General features: G+C 40.9%; 1 protein-coding gene across 6 annotated transcripts in view; it reads left to right on the top strand.

Moving 5' to 3' along the window:
- The window catches only part of ank1b (ankyrin 1, erythrocytic b), a 74,541-nt gene extending 50,450 nt beyond the window's left edge, over positions 1 to 24,091 (top strand). For 2 of the 6 annotated variants that reach the window (XM_010774866.1, XM_010774870.1), the window contains 20 exons: positions 972 to 1,095; positions 1,339 to 1,402; positions 1,682 to 1,794; positions 3,185 to 3,409; positions 4,019 to 4,173; positions 4,425 to 4,636; positions 6,533 to 6,737; positions 7,304 to 7,400; positions 7,498 to 7,726; positions 8,446 to 8,574; positions 10,458 to 10,577; positions 11,350 to 11,434; positions 12,546 to 12,620; positions 12,704 to 12,835; positions 13,908 to 14,066; positions 21,899 to 22,544; positions 22,624 to 22,741; positions 23,110 to 23,181; positions 23,530 to 23,624; positions 23,849 to 24,091. In XM_010774866.1, coding sequence (XP_010773168.1) covers positions 972 to 1,095; positions 1,339 to 1,402; positions 1,682 to 1,794; positions 3,185 to 3,409; positions 4,019 to 4,173; positions 4,425 to 4,636; positions 6,533 to 6,737; positions 7,304 to 7,400; positions 7,498 to 7,726; positions 8,446 to 8,574; positions 10,458 to 10,577; positions 11,350 to 11,434; positions 12,546 to 12,620; positions 12,704 to 12,835; positions 13,908 to 14,066; positions 21,899 to 22,544; positions 22,624 to 22,741; positions 23,110 to 23,181; positions 23,530 to 23,598 — 3,029 coding nt within the window. In that variant the 3' untranslated portion in view covers positions 23,599 to 23,624; positions 23,849 to 24,091. The remainder of the gene's footprint in view (positions 1 to 971; positions 1,096 to 1,338; positions 1,403 to 1,681; positions 1,795 to 3,184; positions 3,410 to 4,018; positions 4,174 to 4,424; positions 4,637 to 6,532; positions 6,738 to 7,303; positions 7,401 to 7,497; positions 7,727 to 8,445; positions 8,575 to 10,457; positions 10,578 to 11,349; positions 11,435 to 12,545; positions 12,621 to 12,703; positions 12,836 to 13,907; positions 14,067 to 21,898; positions 22,545 to 22,623; positions 22,742 to 23,109; positions 23,182 to 23,529; positions 23,625 to 23,848) is intronic. The other 4 variants (XM_010774867.1, XM_010774872.1, XM_010774871.1 and 1 more) reach the window with 4 other exon arrangements.
- The last annotated feature ends 835 nt before the right edge of the window (positions 24,092 to 24,926 follow it).

Here is a 24,926-nt window from a genome sequence, read left to right on the forward strand (position 1 = left end):
CTTTAGAAGACAAACAGCTGCCTTCCAATCGAGCCATTTTTAAAATGAGTGCTCCTGCCTTTTACAGACTAATTGATCAATGAGCTAAATTGCACACACGCTGCGTCCCAGCTGTGACACACACAGTTGGCACTTATTCAATCGCTTTTTCTGGTTTTAATCAAATATTTGTTAGAATTAACATTAAAGCATTTTCACACACTCATTTCTAATCTATTTTGTTCTCGATGTTTAATGGTATTTCTTTTTCTTCTAACATTTTTTGAGTTTCCCTGTACAGCTTGTCCTATTCAATGTCTGTAAACAACTCTGTCTTGTGAAGTGTTTATTGTTGTTATGATCATTATTTCAACACCATTCGTCCTTAATAACTGAGGTATTTTCTCCTACACAGACACAACCATCACCACATGTGATTTCATCTTTAATAGGCATGCTCACAAAAAAACATGCTGTCACCAGGTGGCTTGCAGTGTGCTGTCCATGCAGTGTCCTAAACTGTGTTAATATTCACTGTCTTACCAAATCTATTCTTTCACTCCTTTGGTTTCCATCGGCTCTGGTTGTTGTTGGTTTAATCGGTTGAAATAAAACATCGCTTTGTGGCCATTCTTTTTCTGTGGTATTCATTAAGGTGAAGTGATGGGAAGGATGGTGGTGTTACAATTAACTTTCGCCTATTGGGAATTGAATCGAGTGGCATTATTTTGACCTAAGTGGAGAGGTCAACCACAGTTCAAGATACTGTCACTATCAAAAAAAAGTTTCAATTAGGGGAATAAGGTGAATTCCATATAGACAAAAATAATTAGTAGAAGAAATGGAGAGTTGAGATCAGCATCATTTTGCCCTGTATTCCCGTGGTCTCGTCCTTTTTTCTCTTTAATTATTTATGTGAAACCTTTTCTTTGCCTATTTGTTTCCCTCTTTGCTCCTTTTCCTTTTTTCTTATCTCTTCATTTGGCCCACAGGAGACGAGTTGCTCGGGATGGATGGAGGACGCTATTTGAAGCTTGACGACTTCAAGGACCAGGATGACGACTTCCTCTCCCCGAAGAAAACCTTCAGAGACTTCGAGGGCGCCATGGGAACATCGTAAGTCATTGTGTGCTCATATGTCTGTATAGTAAACTGCAGTTGAAAGTTGAAACTGTTTTTATTTATTTTTTAACATAACAGCTGAAATATAATGGTGTTAAATAGGTCATTTAATGGCTGCCATTTACAGTACATTATCTCTGTCCTAAATCATGAGAAGATTTGCTCTAACCATCTTTTATTGCCAAATAAAAGTCAGCTGTTTCTTGTCTTACATCATTTTCATTTCCTCCCCGGCAGGCCCTACTCTCCTGGTATTCCCAGAATCCCTTGTGTGTCCCCGGAGACTGTACTGCTGGATCAGGTAGGCTTAGCTTGTGATATTAAGCATTCGTAAGCATTTGCTTCATTTTCCCATTGAAAACAGTTATTCATTTGTGAAAGCCAAAAATAAGTCTTCTTTTGTGGTTCAATTTTCTCTCTTTCTGGTTCTGTTTATGCCTCTTTCCATCCATTATTGTTCAGCTTGTCTCTGACTCAGTTGATTGTGCTTCTTTCTCTGCGCTTGCCTTTTGACTGATGGTCATTTAATTGCTTCTCAATTTTCCCATGCCTGTCTTTTTCTCCCGCTCTCCGCCCTCAGCACACCCCCATCCCCCTGCCAAAGGAGTACGATGACGACTCTCTCATCCCGAGCAGCCCGGCTACAGAGACTTCAGACAACGTCAGCCCCGTGGCCAGCCCCATTCACACCGGGTCAGATAATACAACGTGTTGCTGCCTGTTAATCCACATTTTTGGAATACTTAAATATGTCATTGATTGATTCTGCTAGTCAGGCTCAGCATGAAGCAGGGGTTTTGTCAGACTCAGTGAGATTACAAGTACTTCATAAAATGCATGCAGGGCAGAGAAGATGAAATAAAGGGGACGATTATCAGAATGTACATGTAAGTATGCTAAGGACAGGGGTCTCCTTTTTAACTTACTTTGATTAGATAATAATTGATAGTTATACAAAGAAAAAACAGAGGAACATATTCACATTTTTAGCAATAATTCATCATTGCTAAAGTTGTGACATCCTTGACATCCAAACATCAATGATGCCGAGACTGAAGCACAGATACTCCGTTCTCCATAATTACAGATTCAGCATTTACACTGTTTATGACGATGACAGATCAAAGATACATGTTGGTCACTTGAGGATCATACAAAAAACATAACTGTCACAATGTTTACACTTTGATTAGATTGTAAATCAGAATCAGAAACAGGTTTATTGCCAGGTAGGTTCACACATACGAGGAATTTGACTTGATGCCATGGTGCATACGTAAAATATATATAAGGACACCGTAATAAAATATAGGTAAATAGCAATAAAATAAAGCAGTAATTTACATTCAATACATGAAAGTAAGGCATTTTTTAAGAAATGCATAATGTTAAAGCAGCATCATGTTAATCTGCCTTGTCTTAATTTATGCACGGCACAATGAGTCAGCATTTAAAATGCAGAATATAAAGTGAGGGTATTAGCAAAGATAAACCATGAGAGAAGAGTCACCCTGCCACACACACACACACACACACACACACACACACACACACACACACACACACACACACACACACACACAACACACACACACACACACACACACACACACACACACACACACACACACACACAAACACACACGCACACACACGCACACCCCTGTATGAGGCTGCCAGCCTAATGCAAGATCAAACAGCATGGGGCTCTTTTTTTAGGTCTTTGATGTCATCCTTGCTGCACTTCAGGGCCACTCCAGATGGCCGGCCCTCCTCTGCCACATTGAGAACAATGAAAGGAAAAGGGCACCCACATACCGAATGAGTGTCTCCTCTATTAATCACCCTGAAACAGACCAAGACCAGATCAATTCCGAACACTACTGAATGAAGTCTTCTCTCTCATTCAGGGGGAGAATTTCCCAGAGGAGAGCCCAGTATTGATTCTTAAATGTTATATTCCTAACCGACATTATTGAACTCTAAATTCATCTTAATCACCATTTCATATCATTTGAAGATGATTAAATGATCGTGCAATCCTTTTTTAAATGTAATCATCGTGTCATTGTTTGTCTCTCAGCTTCCTGGTGAGTTTCATGGTGGACGCTCGAGGAGGCTCCATGCGCGGCAGCAGACATCACGGCCTGCGAGTCATCATCCCGCCGCGCACCTGCACCGCGCCGACACGCATCACCTGCCGCCTGGTCAAACCTCTGAAATTGACCACGCCCCCTCCGCTGGTGGAGGGGGAGGGGCTCGCTAGCCGTATCATCTCCTTAGGGCCGTCCAGTATGCAGTTCCTTGGGTGAGTCAACGTTTTTCCAGCTTTATGGCCTCCCTAGAAGCAATTTTATTTGTTCTGGGTCAGCCTGTATGTGCGTTTATGTTTAGCATGTGGCAGTACCTAGATAGGATATGGATGCTTTTTTAATTTTTTTGTGTTCATAATAATATTAAAGAAATGTAATAATATCATATGTTTTCTGTTAAATATTTACTTGTTTAGTTTCCTGCAATTTTTATAAAAAATGTGTTATTGTAAGATATGCTGGAAATGCATCCCAAATTCCAAATGAGACTGACACTAGAGGTAACAATAACTTGAACTGGATTTTATTGTAAGATAATGACAAAAATGTGTAATATAAATGACAAGCTTATGGTTAGGATGCCATCTAGTGGACAATCATGGCTCTGTATATCTCAGCACAAGGCTGTAAATGATTGTACAATCCATGCAACAGTAACACAATCCAATGTTTCGGTTTGAACTAGATTACATATATAATAATACATGTTATTTATATAGCGCTTTTCCTGGTGATCAGAGTGCTTTTACATCCCAAATGAACAGAAAAAGCCTGAAACCTGATTCAAACCATGATTTTCATTCAGTTTTTGTTTTCTCTCACAGGCCAGTGATAGTAGAAATCCCTCACTTTGCCTCTCTGGGCCGAGGGGACCGGGAGCTCGTGGTCCTCCGCAGCGAAAACGGCTCGGTCTGGAAGGAGCATCGCAATCGCTATGGTGACGAAGTGCTGGAAACTATCCTGAATGGCATGGATGAAGGTCAGTACGATGTAACTAATGACTGTTCCTGAGACCTTGCACGGCGACAGATAAGACAGTCCTAATCTTGATGTATGACCCTGGAGCTCCAGAGCAAAGGCACAGGAAGGAGAGGGGATACTTTTTTATGGGAATACTATGGAAGAACACAGAAGTGCACTTTTTCTCACATGGAAACCCATTATTACACTGAAATTAACTCTCCTCTTACCATGGATCCCTCTGTGTCTCCTTCCTCTTCCTGTGCGTAGACCTCGAGAATCACGATGAGCTGGACAAGAAGAGAATCCGTCGGATCATCTCCACTGACTTCCCCCTCTACTTTGCCGTGGTCTCCCGCATTCAGCAGGAGAGCGATCTGATTGGTCCAGAGGGCGCTCGGTTGACCAGTAAGCTAGTGCCACGAGTCGAGGCCATTTTTCCCGAGACGGCCGTCACCAAGAGAGTGAGACTGGGGCTGCAGGTAAGACGAGGAGATGGAAGGAATGAACAAGAGGAGAGTGGATTGCACATTTAAAAACATGACATTAAAGATCCTGTAGAGCTTTTTTGATTAGCTTAGGTGTTTGTTGCTTTGCTCGCAGAACTGAGACAATCGGCTGCTTTTGATCAATTACAGAGAACAGATGTTTGAAGTACAAAACAGCTGACTCTCAGTGTGTGACTTAATGGTCCGTGCCAACGAGTTTACCTTCAGTCTGTGCTGCGCTGTGGAGAGTTGACAGGTTCCATATCCTGAAGTTGATGATCTGTCTGTTTGACAAACGACAGGCCTAAATATGTTTGAGCCGTGCTATCCATCATTGAGACTGAGTGTGTGCTTCAATCTTGCTGTTTGAACAAAGTTCATGAATTATTCTATCAGTTGTTGCGAACGCAACAGGCAGCCAATCCATTTTAGACTCTGGCCGTTTTTCAATGTCGAGTAAAGCTGCTTCAGAGCCACTGTTTAAGTATACTACGTCATCGAGTGGCGCCGAAGGACTGTTTAAATGCATGTTAAATGCCCAGCATTCGGTGCCACTCGATGACGTAGTATACTTGAAATGGTGGCTCTGCAGCAGCTATACTCGACATTGAGAAACGGCCCCTGTATTTGTGTATCCAGTATTTACTACAAATCTTTAGCTGAACCTGATCTGAATCCAACAACTCCAAAAAAAGAAAATTATGAAACATCTAAAGGATGTTGAAATGCCTTAGCAACTGGTCACCAGAATGTCAAATATTTTGTATTTATTTGTACTAAATGTCTAAAATATTCAAAAACAGTGGTATGGTTATTTACTATTTTAAACATTAACCTCTTCCTCTTAGATTCGTGTTATGTCATAGGTTTGAAGCACCTTTTTTTTAATTTCTTTGTGACATTAAAAAGTCATGACTACATCAGCAAAAATCTAAGTTTACATGTTGGAAGAAAATCAGGGTAAACCAGAGTTTAACGCTGACAAACTCATTTTACTGACTGTGCTGACAACATTAACAAACGTCCACTCAACATGTTTCATTTCAAACGTCGCTAAACTCTGATTGCTGCCTTGAAGTAAGTGGCATCACCTTTTTGTTCCAACAATGCATCGTGTAAAATTAACAAAACTCTTTTAAATTACACTGACATATTAAGGGTCTTTTTAAAGACTATAAAAAGCATAAAGTAGCCAAAACTAGACCTGAGATATATCACATTGTGTCATGTCATACTGCACCATTTCTAAATTAGCATGCGTACAGGGTGTCTGTCTGCAAATGTGTGTTTGACTGTCCGCAGACACACATACAGGAACTTGGTTTAACTCATGCTGACTGCCTTTTTTGTTTTTGTGGAGATTATGACGGATTATGGGTTCTCCACATTTTTTATTTTTGGTCACTTCACATTGTTTACATTTCACATTGTCCGTCAGAGCACTGATTGGTCACAGCACTGATGTTATTTCAGGAACCTGCATGGGTCAGAGTCTTTGCTTTGCCTTATGCTGCTCTGTTTATGTTTTTCCTTTTTGATCCAGCCATTCATCACTCCTCAGTTGCCTGATTTAAGTTGTGAGCCACACTGACCGAGCTGATGCACTGATCTGAGCTGGGTCAGGTGTGAAATATGAGTTGGTTGCATGTGTGAGTATGGCTGTGGATTTCATGTTTCAGTCAATTGCACATTTTCTTTTTGTATCCTCCCCTTACTTCTATTCCCTGCCTTTGCACACTCCTTTAGAAACACCTACCTGTACTTCCTGCCGTTTTATATTGTGTTTGTGCTTCTCTTCCCCCCAGCCTTCTTGACCTCCATTTCCTTCAAACTACCTTTTTTGTGCATCTTTCTTTTTAACGAGCTTATCCTCCACCACTTACTTCTCAGGCGCAGCCAATCCCCGATGAACTGCTGACTCAGCAGCTTGGCAACCAGGCGACCTTCAGCCCAGTTGTCACCATCGAACCACGGCGACGCAAATTCCACCGTCCAATCGGGTTGCGCATCCCTCTGCCGCCATCCTGGCGGGAGAGTCCTCGAGATGCTGGGGAGGGCGACACCACCAGCCTGCGCCTCCTCTGCAGTGTCATCGGTAGGAGCCACATGACCTTTCAACATTATTTTTATTTTGGATTTATTGGATTGGTCTAATGTGCTGCAAAAGGGTGTATTTGTACATGTTTTATTTTTTGCTTTTTACACGGCTTAGTTGAATACTTAATTCTGATTGGTCAATTTGGATATTCAGCAGTCTGCTCTTTTTTGATAACAGACTGTTGCTATGGCTACTCTGATTGAGGGACTGTGTGCATTCATATCAATCCGCGGAAAGAAGTCCGGTCAATGTATGATCAGCTGTGGTAAAAAAAAAAACATTAGTTTTCCTTTACCATACTTTTTGAATATTCATTTTTAAATGTGTGTGCAGTTCAGCCATTGGTACTAGAATGGACCGTTTTTTCTTAGCAGAAGCAATACAATCATTATTATTCAATAAAATCAGGTTGTAATCAATATTTTATGTCGAAATTCAGGTTTTTTGTTTCTAAGTAGCCGTGTAATACGAAGGTTAATATGTCCTGCTCACCCTGTGGGGGGTGACCGTCTTGCTGTCTTTTGTCCTTACATGAATGACACAATGTAGCTATTATCTCTCAGGTGGCACAGCTCCAGCTCAGTGGGAAGACATCACTGGAACCACGAAGCTAATGTACGCACACAGCTGTGCCAACTTCACCACCAACGTTTCTGCAAGGTGAGCCCCTCAGCGGAACTCAAAACAAACGCATTACCAATCAGCTTTCCCTGCTCCCTTTGCACACTTCTTATTTATCTTCTCCTACCTTATCTAGATTCTGGCTGGCAGACTGTCCGCGCACGGCAGAGGCAGTGACCTTTGCCAATTTGCTGTACCGCGAGTTGATGGCTGTTCCATATATGGCCAAGTTTGTTGTTTTTGCTAAGATGAATGAAGCACGTGAGGGACGCTTGCGTTGTTACTGCATGACAGATGACAAGATGGACAAAACACTGGAGCTGCATGAAAACTTCACCGAAGTGGCCCGCAGTCGAGACATAGAGGTCAGCACAGTGGCAAAGCAAGATGTTGCCAAGGTCACAAAAAGGGAAAAGTGTTGAGGAAAGCAAGGAGGGCTTATTCAAATGTATTGCATTTTCATAACCCTTAACATGGGAAAAATATGTATCGGCCCACTTTTGAGCAATTGATAGTTTCGAAAGAATGATATCCATAAATAAAGTTGAATTGTAGCTACTAAAAAGTCAATAGCATAAGATGATGCAAGAAGCATGCTAAAGAGAAAAGACACTAACACTACTGCTGGCATTGCTTCCAAAACGTCTCCATCTTTGAGACATGATCCTGGAATTAGAGAGTGTTCTTCAATGCAGAGGAGTAGGAGTTTGTGTCTTAAGATATTGATCCACACTGGCTGTTTAAAAGAACGATTAGACTCCATTGCTGATATGATATGATTTATCTTGTCTAGGGCTGCAACTACTGATTATGTTCTTTATCGATTGATCCGCCATTCATTATTTCAAGTAGTACACAATCAAAGTCTATGAAGTGGCCTTCTTGTTTGATCAAATACCCAACAAATATATTATATGACAAAGAAAAGAGGCTTGAATCCAAGTATTGTATCAATTTCTGCTTGAAAAATGACTGAAAGGATGAATCGATAAATCAAAATAGTATTGCCATTATGTCGACTGATCAACTTAACGGTTCAGCTTTAATCCTGTACCCGTTAACATCTACTAAAAACTTCCCCCAGCTTATGGAGGGCATGCCGCTGCACCTAGAATGTTCCGGAAACCTGGTGCCCATCAGGAAGGCCACGCAGCAGCCTCGCAGCTTCAGCTTCCAGGCCTTCAGAGACAACCGGCTGCCCGTCTCCGTCAAGGTCTGTCTCTATCCGACCAATCACACGCCTGCTTTTCTCTCACTCTCTACGTATTCCTACAGTACTGTGGTTATGTGTGACCAGTGTTTTCAAGAATCCTCTCGGCAGTTAGTCCTCTTGAGCACCCACACAACCTGTCCATACGGTGGTCTCTGTGCTTTCCGCTGTCATTCCTATCAGGCAGTCTCTCACCATTAGCATGTTAAAGTTGAAATAACAGTCGGCGCTTTCTACTCCAAATACAATCAGCTACACCACGCCAAGAAAGTGAAATACACCTGAAAATAGACTAGACGCATAATCATTCTACTTACACATTGAGTCTTATCTCACTATATATTCATACAGTTTGAAAGTATTTCAGTAAAGATGATTTCTATTAATGATTTATCGATACATTACTTGTCTACCGGTCCATTCTTCTTCGTGTTTGTCAAATCATTCTTCCTCCACAAATGACAAATCAAGCAAATGTGTCACTGGTTTGTGTGGTTCATTATATATTTGAACTGAATATGTAATAATCAGGGTTCGTACAGTCATTAAAAACCTGGAAAAGTCATGGAAATTCAAAATGCAAATTCCAGGCCCTGGAAAAGTTATGGAAAACAATATTTTCCCCAAAGTTTTGGAAAAGTCATGGAAATTTAACTAAAGTTGCATCAAATATAATTTATATTTGAGCTAATTGCCGAAATAGTAATACTATAATGATAATACATACTGTATCATATAGTAATGAAACGTAAAATAGCATTTAACTGATGAGGTATTTTGCTGGTGAGAGATTTAAGTTGCTTTAGCGTGTAGAAGCTAGTTAGCCTATTTGATTTGTTTTAGATAGGCACAACATGTCTCATATGCAGACCTTATTTTCCTGTTCCATGTTAAAATATATCGTTTTCAGTGGTACTGCTGAGAAAGAGTAATTCTTTTGATCATGAAAAATTAGGTAAAGGTCATGGAGAAGTCATGGAAGAGTCATTGAAAATCATTGGTGAAAAAGTGAATGAACCCTGAATAATAAACCTTCTCCCTAATGTATAGGTTGCATTACTGTAAAATAAGTACATTTTCAGATCATAGTTGTCATTGCTTTGTACCTAATCTGTGTTTCAGTGATGTTTTCAAACCCATTCTTACAAACATATCCTAGTATATAATAATTGAGTCAGTCTGCTTTTTCTCGTCTCTTCATATCTGTTATCGTATTGATGTAAGTTTGTATTGTGTTGCTTTATTTGATTTGATTATCCATCTATATGTATATCAGTGTTTCTGTGTGTCTGTCAGTTTACCACACTGCTGTTCAGCCTCAGCTAAATGATAAAAACCCTTTCATTATGGCGTAGCCAAGGAACAAACAACTTACCTACTTACGTCCTGTCAGCTCTCTTTGGTAATCGTTTGCATGTCGTGTGACTCCCACTTTCTTTGCCTGCCTTCCTATCTTGCGGCCTTGCCTGTGTGTACGTGTCTGTCTCACTGTCTCTCTTTCTCCCTCTCACGGTCACTCTGTCACTGTCTGGTCTGACAGACGTCCAGGTAAACTGTGCAGGTAAATCTCTCCCTCTCGCCTGCCTGTGGACTGCTTCCATCCCTGTTTCCCCCTGCTTCTCGTCCCATGTTACTGCACCACATGCTCCAGACATGGCGGACGACTCTAATACCCGTTTTCATCTGTTTTCTATTCCTCCTCCTCCTCCTCCTCTCTTGCTCTGTTTCACTCTTTTCTTCTCTCGTTACCCTTTCATTACTCCATCTCTTTTTAACTCTACTGTTCACCCTTCTCTCTTCCATTACTCCTCTTGGTATTTTTTTCTTCTCCATTTTTCTGTTCTTCTCTCTTCTCTCTGTTGGCCTTTTCTCTTTTTCCCTGTTAGGTCAGAGATAGTAACAAGGAAGCCAATGGGTTTCTCTCCTTTCTGCGGAAGTGCACCAAGTACGAGGACACACAGCACGTTCTGTGTAACCTAAACATAACCATGCCACCCTGTGTCAAGGTAAGAACTCTTTTATGTCTTCAGTTTACCTAGTTTCTTCATCCAAATAAGTTCTCAGTTCATCTCAAAGGTTTAAAACAATACTTTGCTATTGTGCCAGTCTTACCAATTGTGTGTCTGAGGCAGGATTTCGTGAGCCATTATTTGCCAAACATGATTGGCCAGATGAAAGTTGGACTATACTGAATATTATACGTAATACTAGTGAAGAAATGTGTTTGAAACATTTCCAAAATTTGAAATGCTGAATGCTTTATTGCAAGATTAATGAACGCACTGCATATCTACAGTATATTTTAACTTTAACATAAGAGTAAAACTCATTTAGATAATTGTTGATTGCTGATCAATTTCAAACATTGTTGAATTGCTTTACCCATTTACCGCCTCCCCTTTAATGTGGCGGTTCCCCGAGATGAAAACAGATGGACCAATTTCGATTGTTAAAAATATACGATAGTTTTAAGGATTATTCATTTGTTGAATTGACGGACTGCTTTTAAGGTCTGGAGTTGCCTGTATCTTTAAGGTTTATTGGATACTCTGCTCTGCATTAAACCCAAAATATTGTTAAGACAGGATAGTCCTTTAGAAATGACAAATACACGTGTACAAATATTTTATATATTAATACATGCTCATATTTATGTATCTTTATTGTATCAGCAGTCCGCCGAATCTAACAGTTGGCTAAACAAGTTTAAGAAGTGATTCATTATTGACGCCTTTGACATTAAATATAATTGAATGTTGTTCTTGGTTTAATTATTAGGTTGTTGGAAGTGAGGAGCGCAGGCGGACCCTGACCCCCCTCGCCCTGAGGGAACGCTACAGCGCGCTGAACGAGCCCGGTGTGGGTGAGTCCTTCACTGCCCGACCTCCAGCCCTCTCCTGATTTACTCACGGTGGAGATGGGCACTGAATGTTGCACCGCCCCTTTTACCCACAACCCCTGTTCTTCCCACTCTGCCCTCATTATTCTCCCCCCTATCTGTCTCTCGCGTGCACGCATGGCACAAAGACCGAACCTTGGATGCAATGCACTGTTCTACAGTATGCCCCAGAGTCCTTTGCAGTGCAGTTAGAGGAAATAATATCAAAATGATGAGCCCGAACACGACCCATAATAGCACCATGACACGTTAGCCTTTCCTTGGAAACGAGTGTCCTGGTAGCAACAGATGAATGACTTATGTGAACAGTTTGCATGGCGCTAGTGTCTCCACTGCGATTTCCAACCGCATGGCAGCAGATACTGTAAGCATTAGCACCTTAGCTTAGCATCGGGAATGGGAAGGACCTCGCAGTGGAGCTAGACAGAGGAGCCCTCATGCTGATTGGCCAGTTGTAAATTAAACAGAGTCAAGATGGCCGCTCTGGTTGGTTAAAACGTTGCTGAAGGCTGAGTTAAGAAGAAAAGGCCTTTTCTGTCTATCACACAGCGCTGTTACATTGCACCTCAGTCCCTCTGTAATGTTTACTGAATGCTACTTTGACTGGTGGGACTAGCACCTGAATGACCCCCCCTTCCCCTCCCAAATTATAACCGCCCCCTGCCCATATGGTGTTTTAACCCTGAAAATGATTTAGACAAAAAAACAAATGTTGTGGCTATTGCTGATTTCCTTCAACAGAACAATGCTTTTCCCAAGGTAAGTACTGCTGTTGACAGTTTTAATATAAACTTAAGTCATTGAGGACACAGAAGACTTATTCAAAATCCTGTCTGCCGTCAATAACACACATTTGGATGGTCCAAAGTTGATATTATCTGACCACTAAACCCCAAATTTTAGTCACTTGAATATCAGCTGGTCTGTCCAAACACTGGAATTAAGACTTCTTATTTATTTATTTTATTTTAGTTCAGGATATAATCTCCTCAGTTAAGTGTTCACATATTTAACACCGGCACGGCAGCGAGTTTCTAATTGGGATGCTGTGTTTCCCCCTTATTTTTCATTTAAGCCACAGTGAATGCCATGGAGAGGACTGAACTCAAGATCAACCTCATATCTGAACAGCTGGGTCTGAGCTGGGCAGGTTAGTTCTTTAAATATCAAACAAGCTTTGTATCTCTCTGTCTTTGTAGCTCTCTTTTATTTACCTACCTGTCCTTTTGTCAGAGTTGGCACGTGAGCTTCAGTTTGGTGTGGACGACATTAACAGGATCCGTGTGGAGAATCCCAACTCGCTGCTGGACCAAAGCTCCGCCCTGCTTAACCTGTGGGCTGGCAGGGAAGGCAAAAGAGCCAAGAGTAAGTCCCATACTACTGTTTATCTCTTAGAAATGAGAAATGATCTGTACAAATGAACTGCTGTAAGGCACAGATGTTGATTGCTACTGGTTTGTTATCCCCGTTAGGCGTAAGCTGGTGGGGAGACCATTTGTTTCTGTGTATGGCTATCTATCAACAGCTAACCTTGCTTATTACTGGACCCATCAGCCTAATAATTGTTGTGCTCATTTATAACTTTACAATCAAGGGCCTCTTTGGGTGACAGTGATTCACACTTTTTAAAAACCTATTTTAATGCCTGTTTTATTGAGTGAACGTTTACTTTTTTGGCCTTTGTTACGGTTCAAAAACTGCCACCCATAGAACAGATTTAAGCTGGAGCAGCTAAGGATTAATTCTCTATTCTATATCAGGGGTGTCAAACTCAAGGCCCGGGGGCCAAATCCGGCCCGTGATTTCATTTGATGCGGCCCCAAAAGAGCTTGCAAAGAATATAATATGTTTATTATAAGGTTACATGCCGATTTACAGAAGCACGTTGCCCATAAACTACATGTCCCACAATGCATCTCAAATTTGATCAAATCACTTTCTTTATTCAAAATATTCATTTTTTCTCAGAATCTGACTTTTTTTTCAAAATGTGGCTTTTCTTTTTAATCATTTTGTGACGTTCTCACTGAAGAGACTTATGAAGTTATTACCCTATCCGATAATAATCCAATGCAGAGGCAATAATGTAATATAATACATTATTTTATATATATTAAATATTTATATATGTATTTTTTGTATGTGTATAAAACTGGCCCTTTGAGTGAAACCATCATGCTAATGTGGCCCGAGATGAAATTGAGTTTGACACCCCTGTTCTATATGATGTGATCCACTACGGTTAGACATGTTACAAATGAGTAAATCCCATTCCGTGAGTCTGTTTTTGTCTATTCAATTGTCAGATTGTCTTTTTGACGAAACATAATGCTCTCTAAAATATGTTTGACTTCCCTGTCCACGTCCCATGCCTCCCTGTTTTTCTCCCTGTCTCTGTTACCTGTCTCCCTCCCCACTCCCTGTGTTTCCCTCTCAGTGGAGAGCCTCTACACAGCTCTGAAGAACATCGATCGTGCCGACATCATTACCTCTCTGGAGGGTCAGCCTCAACAGCTGGTGCCCGGGTCTTTAGAGGTGGGGGCCTGCCGACTCAGCGACCGCGACTCCACCCTGCTGTCCCCCAGCGTCCTCAATGGTGAGACACACAAACACGTCAAACATCACAGAAGACGTCAACTATTTATATCCTTATCAATGAACAGTGAATTAACCCGCTACATTCAAACAGCAACTTTGAAATAATTTCATCTTTTATTTACGACCCGTCCACACTACAGCTTCAAAAAAAGCTTGCCGGCGGGCGTGTCTGAAGCTCGACCAACAACCAATCACATGAATCTCCCGCCCCTGACACACAAGCAGCGGTTTGATTGGCTAGAGCTTGTACCAGCATATGATTTGATTGGCTGACGCTTCCACCGAAAGCTTCAGAAGCTTCAAAGGTTGAACATTGCTCAACTTTTGCAGCCTGAAACGCCAGGAAAGCTCCGCTCTGCTACCCACAATTCAGTTCGGCGAAAAGCGAGGCAACGTGACGTCACCCCATTCAAAGTGAATGGGCAGACGCGTTGGAAACCGTTTTTGAAGCTGTCGAAGCTGTAGTGTAGACGGGCCGTAAGTCTTACCGCCTTGTTACACTAAAGTCAGTCTATCTCCAAGGTTAGATCTTTTGACTTTACCTTAAATAGCAAGTTATAAATCCATTTCTATTATGAGACTAGAATAAGATTCCCCATTCAGGGTATGTTTGAATAATGCCAAAATGTGATTGTAAATAGGGCTGGACAATTTTAAGGAAAAACAAATTGCCATTACTTTATTTTTTAACTGATATCACCATTGATTACGACATTAGGATTTTGATATTTTTTTATTATCATTGAAAAATATATTAAATTATTTATTTTATTTTATTTTTTAAGATGATCTGTAGAATGTGATTTTCTGGGTAGTATTCCTCTGCAGCTTTAAATTACTTTTTTCAATATATTATTTAACAGTTTAATTGTGCGGCCCTAATTGTCATTCATTAAAAGTGTTGAGGGCAATATATGGAATGAATACTAGTATTTTCATGGTTGGACTGATGTCTGATTGTTCAATGATGTGATCAAAAAAAGGAACATTTAAACTTAAGACAGAATTTGGATTCAAACTTAATAGGAGGCTCGATTACTTCAATTGCAGAGTAAGCAATTTGATGTACTTGGTAGTTTTTGATCAAAGATGATTTCTAAAATGCTTAATAATTCAAGATGTTTCACTTGAGAAGCTTGTTATTCTACCATTATTTCACAATTATTATTGCCCCTAGAATGTGTTCACTCAGACAAATATATTGGTTCCAACAGTTGGTATATTCAGCTCTACTTAAAATCGTAGAAGAAATTCTTAAACAGGAGTTTTGGTACCAGCCGTTTTACTTTGTTTCTGTTGCTCCACAAGAGGTCACGGACAAAAGGCCAACGCGCCATGTGCGCAAGCCCCGAGTTATTAGACCCCCGTTTTTCAGAAGGGGTAAGTTGAAGGGGAGTCGGGCTGCATGGTGGTTTGCTGATGATGATGATGATGATGATGATGATGATGATGATGATGATGATGATGATGATGATGATGATGATGATGATTGGTAATGAAGCTGAGATGATGTTTCTGAGATTTGAGGAATGGTGTCATTCTCCCACCATGAACCCAGCCTTCTGCAGCATGCACTAACGCCGCCTGGGCCACTGCCATTTATTACACCTCATACTGGAGCCCTAAACATGACGTTTTGATTCTTCTTACCTCATATGAGAAACACTCACATTTGCTATAACTGACATCATTTTAAAAGTAATAAACAAGTCAACACTTGATTCATTTCTGATTTTCAATTTAGTATGTTTGAGATTGTTTTAGATTATGTGTGTGTGTGTGTGTGTGTGTGTGTGTGTGTGTGTGTGTGTGTGTGTGTGTGTGTGTGTGTGTGTGTGTGTGTGTGTGTGTGTGTGTGTACATGTGTGTGGGATGGTGCACTACTCAAAAGTGGTTCACAGATGATAGTGTGCTCTGGGCCTTCATACCTTGTTTCTCTCTCTTCTTCTTTCTTTCTTTCTCTCTTTCTTTCACTGGGAAAGAGACAGACATATTTAGTTTGATTGACAGCTGACATTGCAACACAACTACAATGCTCTGGTCGTCTCAAAGTGTCTCCTTTGCTCAGGACAGTCTCTCTCTCTCTTTCCGTCCTTCCTTCAGTCTGTCTCTGAACCTGTGACATGTCATATCCGCTGCCCAGCCGCCCTGCTCCTCCTCTTCCTCCCCTGTCCTGCTCTTCTTCCTCACAGCTCTTCCTGTCCGACCTCTGACCTCATATGACCTCATGTTGACCTCTGGGCCTCCTCCTTCTCTTGCCATCTTATTCTCCTGCGCTCCTCCCCCGTTCAGTCGAGTGGGGACCCTCTCCTCCTCCTCCTCTCTCAATCAGCTCTGTGTGTGTACTACAGTTTGTGCATGTGCATGCCGCATGCTTTGCTGTTACAGTGTGTGTGTGTGTGTGTGTGTGTGTGTGTGTGTGTGTGTGTGTGTGTGTGTGTGTGTGTGCGTGTTTCAGACCTGGGTTTAGTTAATAATAAAATAACTTTAATTTGTTCCTGCTTGCAAAGATTTGATTTGCATATATTATAATTGTTTTCAAACAGGAAGTCTTTGAATTTCCTTGCAAGACAAAGTGTTCTTAGTATTATAATTGTTTGTATTTGGAAAAAAGGTCTTAAAACCCAGTTGTACCCAGGTGTCCTTTAGATGGTTTGGTGTGAACAGTGACTGGGACGAGTGAGTTTCCTGAAAACAATTAACTGCTTTTGATTCTGACATCTTTATGTGCATGGCATGCTTTCAATGTACAGTCTTAAATGTTTTCTCTGTTCAATGGGTGTATTTCAGTCTCGTTTTGTAATGCTTTATTAACAAACAAATGTGTGGTTTTTTGTAATTTTTAACCTGTAAAATAAATGTTGTTGTGTTTAATGCTACGCTGTAACATGGTCAGCTGCATAGTACATAATGTTCTATGTACAATGTTGCTGTGGCACGATGTCTTTCATCCATGGGCAAAGTGAATCCTATTCCTCAGTGTTAGATCCATGGGACTGTACTTTTTGTCTCTTATTATACACTGAACAAAAATATAAATGCAACACTTTTGTTTTTGCTCCCATTTTTCATGAGATGAACTCAAAGATCTAAAATATTTTCTATATACACGAAATAACCATTTCTCTCAAATATTGTTCACAAATCTGAAAAAATCTGTGATAGTGAGCACTTCTCCTTTGCCCAGTAAATGACACATACTAAGTTACTTACATTTGACAGTAAGAGGTACTGACATGTTAGGGTTAGGGTTAAACCCTAAAACATTTTTTAATGTGTCAGTGGGTGACATGTTAGGGTTAGGGTTAAACCTGACAGGTTTTCGGACCCCCCCAGACCCCCCCAATAAAGCAAAACTGCACGTTTCAGAGTGGCCTTTTATTGTGGCCAGTCTAAGGCACACCTGTGCAATAATCATGCTGTCTAATCAGCATCTTGATATGCCACACCTGTGAGGTGGGATGGATTATCTCGGCAAAGGAGAAGTGCTCACTATCACAGATTTTTTCAGATTTGTGAACAATATTTGAGAGAAATGGTTATTTTGTGTATATAGAAAATGTTTTAGATCTTTGAGTTCATCTCATGAAAAATGGGAGCAAAAACAAAAGTGTTGCGTTTATATTTTTGTTCAGTGTAAATATCAGAATTGTTCTTCATCAAAATCAGTCTACATCCCGACATTTAAAGAGACAGTTTACTTTTTTTTTGTGGGTTTTGTATTAGGTCAGTGTTTTACCTACAATAGCTGGAAGTTTGGTAAAGCAGAGAAAAATACTGGAATGGAAGCTAAGCGATGTGCTGCTTTGAACAGGTCGATGTATTTTAGCCACCAAAAGAAAACAGTCAGACATTTGAACTTGCAGAACACAGAAATCTCAGCTATAGACCAGCAGGGAAAAGAAGAATATATCTTTATTTGTTATCATACAAAGTACAACAACATTTCTTTAGCAACTCACACTGCAGTAAAAAATAGACACAATAAATAAATTAGAGTGGTAAAAGCAGAGGTAGTAGCGATGACAGTGCAAGGAGATCAAATTCAGTGTCATATTTACACTTACAGTCTAAATATATATTAGTAAAATAGCCATAAGTATGTCTAAATAGTAGTGCTTGCAGTATGGAATCGATGGGAAGTATAATGGCTTCAAAAGATGCTGTCTGACTGCAAATTAAAGAGGACAAATCTAAATATAGCATACACCTAAACTGATAAAGATATATTGTTTTACATGGCAAGATATTTTTTGCCATAGCAAAACAGTGCTTTATTTCCCTGCTTTTACCCCGGTCTGTTTCTCTAATCTGCCATCTGCTGTAGGCAATACACTGACTATGTATAAGTACCTCATACAACCCCACTTCAAACACAAGCTATGACTTTAATTAGATTTGTATAACCGATGTGTTGCCCATGTGTGACGACGGACTCCCCGTTAACATTGTCTAAACGTTATCTGCCAGCAGGGATATTGCTTCGAGGTGTGTTTGTGTGTTGGTTTGGGTGTGTGTGATGATTTGTGTGCATTTGAGGCTCACCTGTGGGCTAGAAGTGTGTGTCCTCATCTAAATATAAGTGCAGTTTTGTGAGTGTGTGTGTGTGTAAAGTGGTGGTGTGCTGTGCAGTGTGTTTGTTTTCTGTTGTTTTCTTGTGCTATGACAATCTCTGTGGAGTTTATTTGTGCTTCACCACATCCTGTGCCTTTGACACCTGTGTGTGTGTGTGTGTGTGTCTGTGTATGTGTGTGTTCTAAATAGCAGGAGCGAAGGGAAAGGCTAACCCAGATTCATTTAACTCTCATTCTAATGCTCACTCATTCCTCCCTGTTCCCCTCATTCTGACGCCACATCCCATCATCCTGGCCCTCTACCATCCCAGAAACACACACACATGCTTACTCACATGTAATCCATACACACATACACTCTGAGACAACTACTCAGTAAAGAGGTATTTCACCCATTAATACATATTTTGTATTGACCATAGATTTTATGGCTTGCGTTCTGTTTGCAACAATTTGACCAGAAATGATTTAAATCTGAAATTAGAAAGTAAGGTAGATTTTGCTATTTTGTATCACTCAATCATTTTCTTACAAAAGCTGTACATTACCATATATATATATATATATACGAGTTTGAAATGGGTCCTGACGTAGGATAATGTTAATTATGGACCATATACAGCTAGCTACATCCTTTCGTAGTGTTCCACAGCTATATTACGGCAGGTTCGATTAGATAAATGTTATGTATTTTCTCAAGTAAGCATTCTTTTCTTTCATATTCCTTCAAATGAAGGCTTATTGCCTGGTGCGTTTTCACTGACTAGGAAATGTATTGGTGTTTGGTGCATACAATACACATTCACAGGAACTGAAATGACAAGGAAAGTACAAGGTCGAGGACAAAACATAGAACAAAATGAATATATATGTAATAGACAATGAAAATATAAAAATGATTATAACAAATGTGTACAACCATGATCAAAATCTGTTTTTTAAATGTATTTGATTTAACAAAATAACTATACTGTAGTTGATCTAATTGAAGCACAGCAGTGTGAACGCATCCTCACATTCATTCTGGGTGAAGTACTCCGTTACTGTTCAGTTTTGCCTTATTTCATTCATCTGAAAACATTGATGAAACATTTGAACTCAGAGTAATCGGGCTTCCCCGATCCAAACAGGTCACATATACAAAAGTATTGCTGTCTTCAAATATCACTAATGAAAAACACAGACTGTTAGATTATAAGGTTCATTCACTTTTCAACATTTATTTCTAAAGGTTGTTTACCACGTCTTGATGTAGAACTCATATCATAGATAATGAATGAAAATGCTCCCAATCATATTATTAAAGGAAACAAAAGAAAAAACACCAGCGGTGGAAAGAAAACCTACATATCTTAAAAATTAATGAATAAGATAATGTACTAAAATATTTAAATTAAATAACATTTAGAATAAAATCACAAACATATTTAACTGTATTTACTTTTAATCAAAAATATCTATCTTTAAATATGCGCCAAAAAGTACATTTTAGTGAATAATTGACAATGTATCACTGAATATAAAGTGTGTTTGTGTGTGTCTGTCCTTGTGTATTTTACTGGTTTAATCAAGCTCTTTCTTTACAAGTAGCTAATTATAGTTCTATAAAGAAAGTTGTTAAACATATTTTCTTATCGCAAAAATATACATTATTCATTTACTATTAGTTCATAAAAGTAATCTTCCTGAATCTGAAGAGGTTTGCAGAATAACAACAACAAATCATGCTGCAAAATGTGATCAATTCAGTATTCAAAAGGTATCAAATATAGACCAAGTTGTAAAAGTGGCATAATCAGTTAAAAAATCTCTTTCTCTAATGTGTGTGTACGTGTGTGTTAGTGTGTGTGGCCTTTATTTGGATGCCTGGGATGCAGACACAAGCAAACGCATGCCTCTTATGATGCAAGAGCCACAGGATCTTGCATTCAGCAGAATCTGCAAGATGCTACTGACTCCCAATCAGAAACGTGTGAAATGGGTTGGAACGATAATAGATGGTCAAAAACATTTAATAAAGCTTTGATCCTTATATCACAGCTTATTACAAATGTAATGTACAGCACACAGCCTAATCCTTTATTAGTTAACACTCAACAGTTATCTAAAGAAGAACAAAATTCAAATGCTTTTTTTAATTAAATGAACGTACGTAATAAAAGTATGTACTTTAACTACTTTGATTCTAATATTGGTTGTATTAAACCACTATATATGAACATTTAAAATAACCGGCCTCTTTTAACCGTGGCTACTTAAATCCAATTGCGACTTTTTCCTCAGATGTTACTTATGATACATTTATATCGTGCCAACCCCAGGGTTCATATGCTGTATAACTTTAGACTTTTTTGCTCATAAAGAAACAAGTGTATGTTCTGCAGATTCCCTTTCTCTCACTGTGGCAAGCCAGAGCTCTGCACCCGTCACCTCACGGACAACGGGTGATACAGCAAACCCCTCTGACCCTCACCTCACTCTTATCGCTTTGTCCCAATGCCAATTACCAAAGTGCTTGAATCAAACCCACAAATATCAGTCCAAAAACAGTCCATTTTTTGTATGTAGGGTCTGAATTGTTTATCTATATCTATAACAGGTGAACAAATGTTTTGGCAGGATAATTCTTTATTTTATTTTTGTTTAAATGTGGAATGGGTGAAAAAGAAAAGTGCAGGTAGATGCATTTATGATTTCCTTAGCGGCAAGATAATGTAGATAAAAGAGAAATACTCACCACAATGTTACATAACTCTTTTTTCAACCCTTTATAGTGGATATACTTCAGCCTCTTGTGGTCAAAATGAGTGTTACAACAACAATAAATATTCTCTGATTGAAGTCACTTAAATTAATTGAATTGTAATAAATAAACTAAATTGATTCTAGCTTAACATTTATTTTATTAAAGATTATCTTGTCATAACCTTTTTTAAGACATGTTAAGTAATTAACACCAAAGAGAAATTGAACAAGTTCACACTTTGTAAAAAGATCACAATAGATATGTTTTCTATCTTGCCTCCTAAGGCTTCCTTAATAAAATGATTGCTCATTCAATAAAATAGATATATCCTGATCCTACATTATTGGCTTTATAAATCTTGATTCTAGTCCATAGTTGGTATATTGGGACAGGGCTGAGCCCACTGTTTCCTCACAGGTTGGAGAAACAATCAACCCCCCCCCCCCATCCTGCCCCGGCTGTGCCTGCGTGGTGTTAGTCTCTCTTTTGTCTCGCCCTGTCCCCCCTCAGGTTATGGGCTGGTGCAGGATGAGATGCTGTCCCCGGCCTCCATGCAGTACAGCCTGCCCTCCCCTCTGGGAGCAGAGCCCTACTGGCAGGAAGTCTCCAGCCTGGAGTGCGCCCCCATCGCCACCACCGAAGAAGACACGTTAATGGAGATGTCCGATGTTCAGGTGTGGCCCGCGGGGGTCAGCCCCTCATTAGTCACAGTGGAGGACTCCTCATTGGATGGGAGCAGTCGTGCCGACGACTCAGAGGGCACCACGCTCTCCCTCCCCTACAGCTTGGGGCGCCCAAGCAGCGGGGCCAGCGGCTCCATTATGGAGCTGGAGGAGGAAGAGGAGGAGGAGGAAGAGGAGGAGGAGGAAGGGGAGGTTGAGGAGGAGGAGACGCCACAGGAGCCAGCAACTGCTCTGGCAGAATGGGACAGGGTGAGGGCCAGTGGCGCCGTGCCCAAGGTCAACCTGAACGGCCAGCTGGGAGGTCAGAGGTCGGACGGGAGGAGAGGGGAGGTCCTGGCAGTAGGAGGAGGAGGGGGGGGTGTAGGGCTGGGTTCAGTGGAAGGGCTTTCTTTCGTTGCAGGCCAGCAGGTGTACGCCCAGCGGACTGAGATCTCGGGACTGAGTCGAGGGTCGGACCACAACGGGGATAACCGGTACGGTACCTCTTGGCAAATCTACATATGAATCAAGAAACAATAAGAATATAACAATTTGATATTATTTGCTCTCCAGGATGGTGGGAGGCGGCGCGTTTCAGCCTTACCTGGCAGACAAGGACTCGCTGCAGGGCTGGGGGGGCTCGGTGTCGTCGGGGCAGGACGGCAGCGTGCAGGAGGCTCTGCTGACCCCGGTGTGTGACACGAGTTACTCATGTGCTGCAGCGCACGCAGCCCTTTGACAGGGGACGCGGCTTCTCTCCCCAGGAGGCGGGCCTAAGTGCTTGCAGAGCAGAGGCGGGGCCAGGTCAGGTCGCCGACCATCAGTCGCTTCCTGCGCCTGGAGGGGGAACCTCGTTGAAGACAGTCATTATTTTGTCTTTAGAAGTCAACACCAAAATGCATTTTTCCCAGACCCCGACAAAAATGATGTGTTGTGTGCTGCAACACATATAAATATAATATCGGCCATGATTAATTCTTTTTGCAAACTATTTATTCTCATGTAAAAGTGGGTACTATGAATTGGTTCTTATATGTACATTTTGTTGTTCTTGTACAGAGAGAAGAGAAAAAGGACTATGCTGCCGAGGTGCGGTTTGTAGACGAACACGGACGCACGCTTGCCAGAAAGGTGCGTCAGTCCTTTTTTCATCGTAGCCTATACTCTCATATTCTACCACATAGCCACAAGCCAAATGTTGAAAGCAGATTTGACAACAAAGCCTCTATAATTTGTTGTCAAATCTGAGTTAAGGGTAATTTCAACTCTAGAGGAAGTCATAATTGAATTAAATGTATTTAATAGTTGTGAGTGTGAGGCATAACCATCATCATGTCATTGTTGTCTGTATCTTGGGACTGCAGAGAGCCACATCGGTCGGCTAACGGAGAGACAAGTTTTTTGGTTACATGTAGAGGCTTCAGCAGTTAACTGGTCCGAGTCTTGTTTCCTTCCCTCCTCCCTGCCTCCTTGCTCCAGGTGGGGGTGGATGAGAGAAAGGGCGCTCAGTCAGCGCAGCGCACCATTCTGCGGAGAGTTAAACACTGAAATACAAATACTGCCCGGTCCTCCAGGTACGGGACACACAACAAGCACGAGTGCATCCCAGTGCTTGGACAGAGCCTACAGCAACTTATCGGACTCAAAAGTCTCTCACTTGCTGTTCCATTTCTGTGCAAAATTAGAATTTGGGCATAAATGATTTGGCATTCAGTTACACTTTTTGTTTTATTTTGGAAGGGCAAATTCACTTTTCCTGGGTTTTGTTTCTAAATGCTGTTCGTCTCTTTTTTTCTAGGACCGGAAAGCCACTGCCAAATCATCCTCCACAAAAACACAACCAGAGCGCAGATGGAAATGAGAGGAAGGGGAGGAGAGGAAGCGTGAGACAAAGACTTAAGAAGTGCAAACTACAAAATGACAAACACAGAAACATCCTCAACGTGTGACCATGGAGCACCATGAAAGAAAAGTTCAACTTGTAGTTTTATAACATTTGTAAAGAAAAATATCAACTAGACTAAGGCATGATTCTTCTTCTTCTTCTTCTTCTTCTTCTTCTTTTTTTACAAAAAAACATAAATGTCAGTAAAACAACCGAGAAAAACAAACAAAAAGTGCTTCCTGTGAACTGTAATCGCATGATGACTGCTGGTGCATGCCCTTTGACCTTTTGAACTGTCATTATCTACAAACTGAAGCGGTACAAGGTACGGGGCTGGCCCAAGCTGGGGCCTTTTTTAAGGACCCTATTCCCGCCAACAGGAGTTGTGTGTGTCGGCAAGTTGAGTCCAATAACACCAAAAAAAAAAAAAGATCGATCCCTCGATGGACGGTTCCGTATACAGCTAAGCTCCTGCTGAGCCTACTGATGCTTCTTTCACTGTCCCCTATTATTCTCAATGTGATATATGCACTCTATGCTACGTGGACATGTGTCAGTGTGTGTGTGTATGTGTGCGCGTATTCTCTACCGCATGTGTTTCTTGGCTTGGAGCTGAGCCCTGCCTCATGATTGGCTCTTGAGCCCTGTGGATGTCACGGCGGAACAAGAAAAGCCGCCGTGCTCTGCTCCCCCGCCCCCCGCTCGTGAGTGTACCTGTCTGCGTGTGCTGCTAACGTCTTTTCCTTTGTGGATGAAGCTTGTGTGTTTTTCCGTTCCTTCGGTCCACCTTGGTTTTTAAAGTATTTGTCCGACCAATGTGAGGAACATTTTGCCCCTGGTGTTTTCTTTGGATAGGGGTTGGTTGCTTGACTGTATTGTGCAGCGGCTCGACGTCACAAAGATTTCCTCCATCGTGACCTTTTTCTAACTTCTTCCGTCATTTCTCCAAGTAGCGCGCGGTATCTTGATCCTTATCAGTAGCCTCAGTCAA

The sequence above is a fragment of the Notothenia coriiceps genome, unplaced genomic scaffold, assembly GCF_000735185.1.
Source record: "Notothenia coriiceps isolate Sejong01 unplaced genomic scaffold, NC01 NC01_scaffold00014798, whole genome shotgun sequence".
Taxonomy (NCBI): Eukaryota; Metazoa; Chordata; class Actinopteri; order Perciformes; family Nototheniidae; genus Notothenia; species Notothenia coriiceps.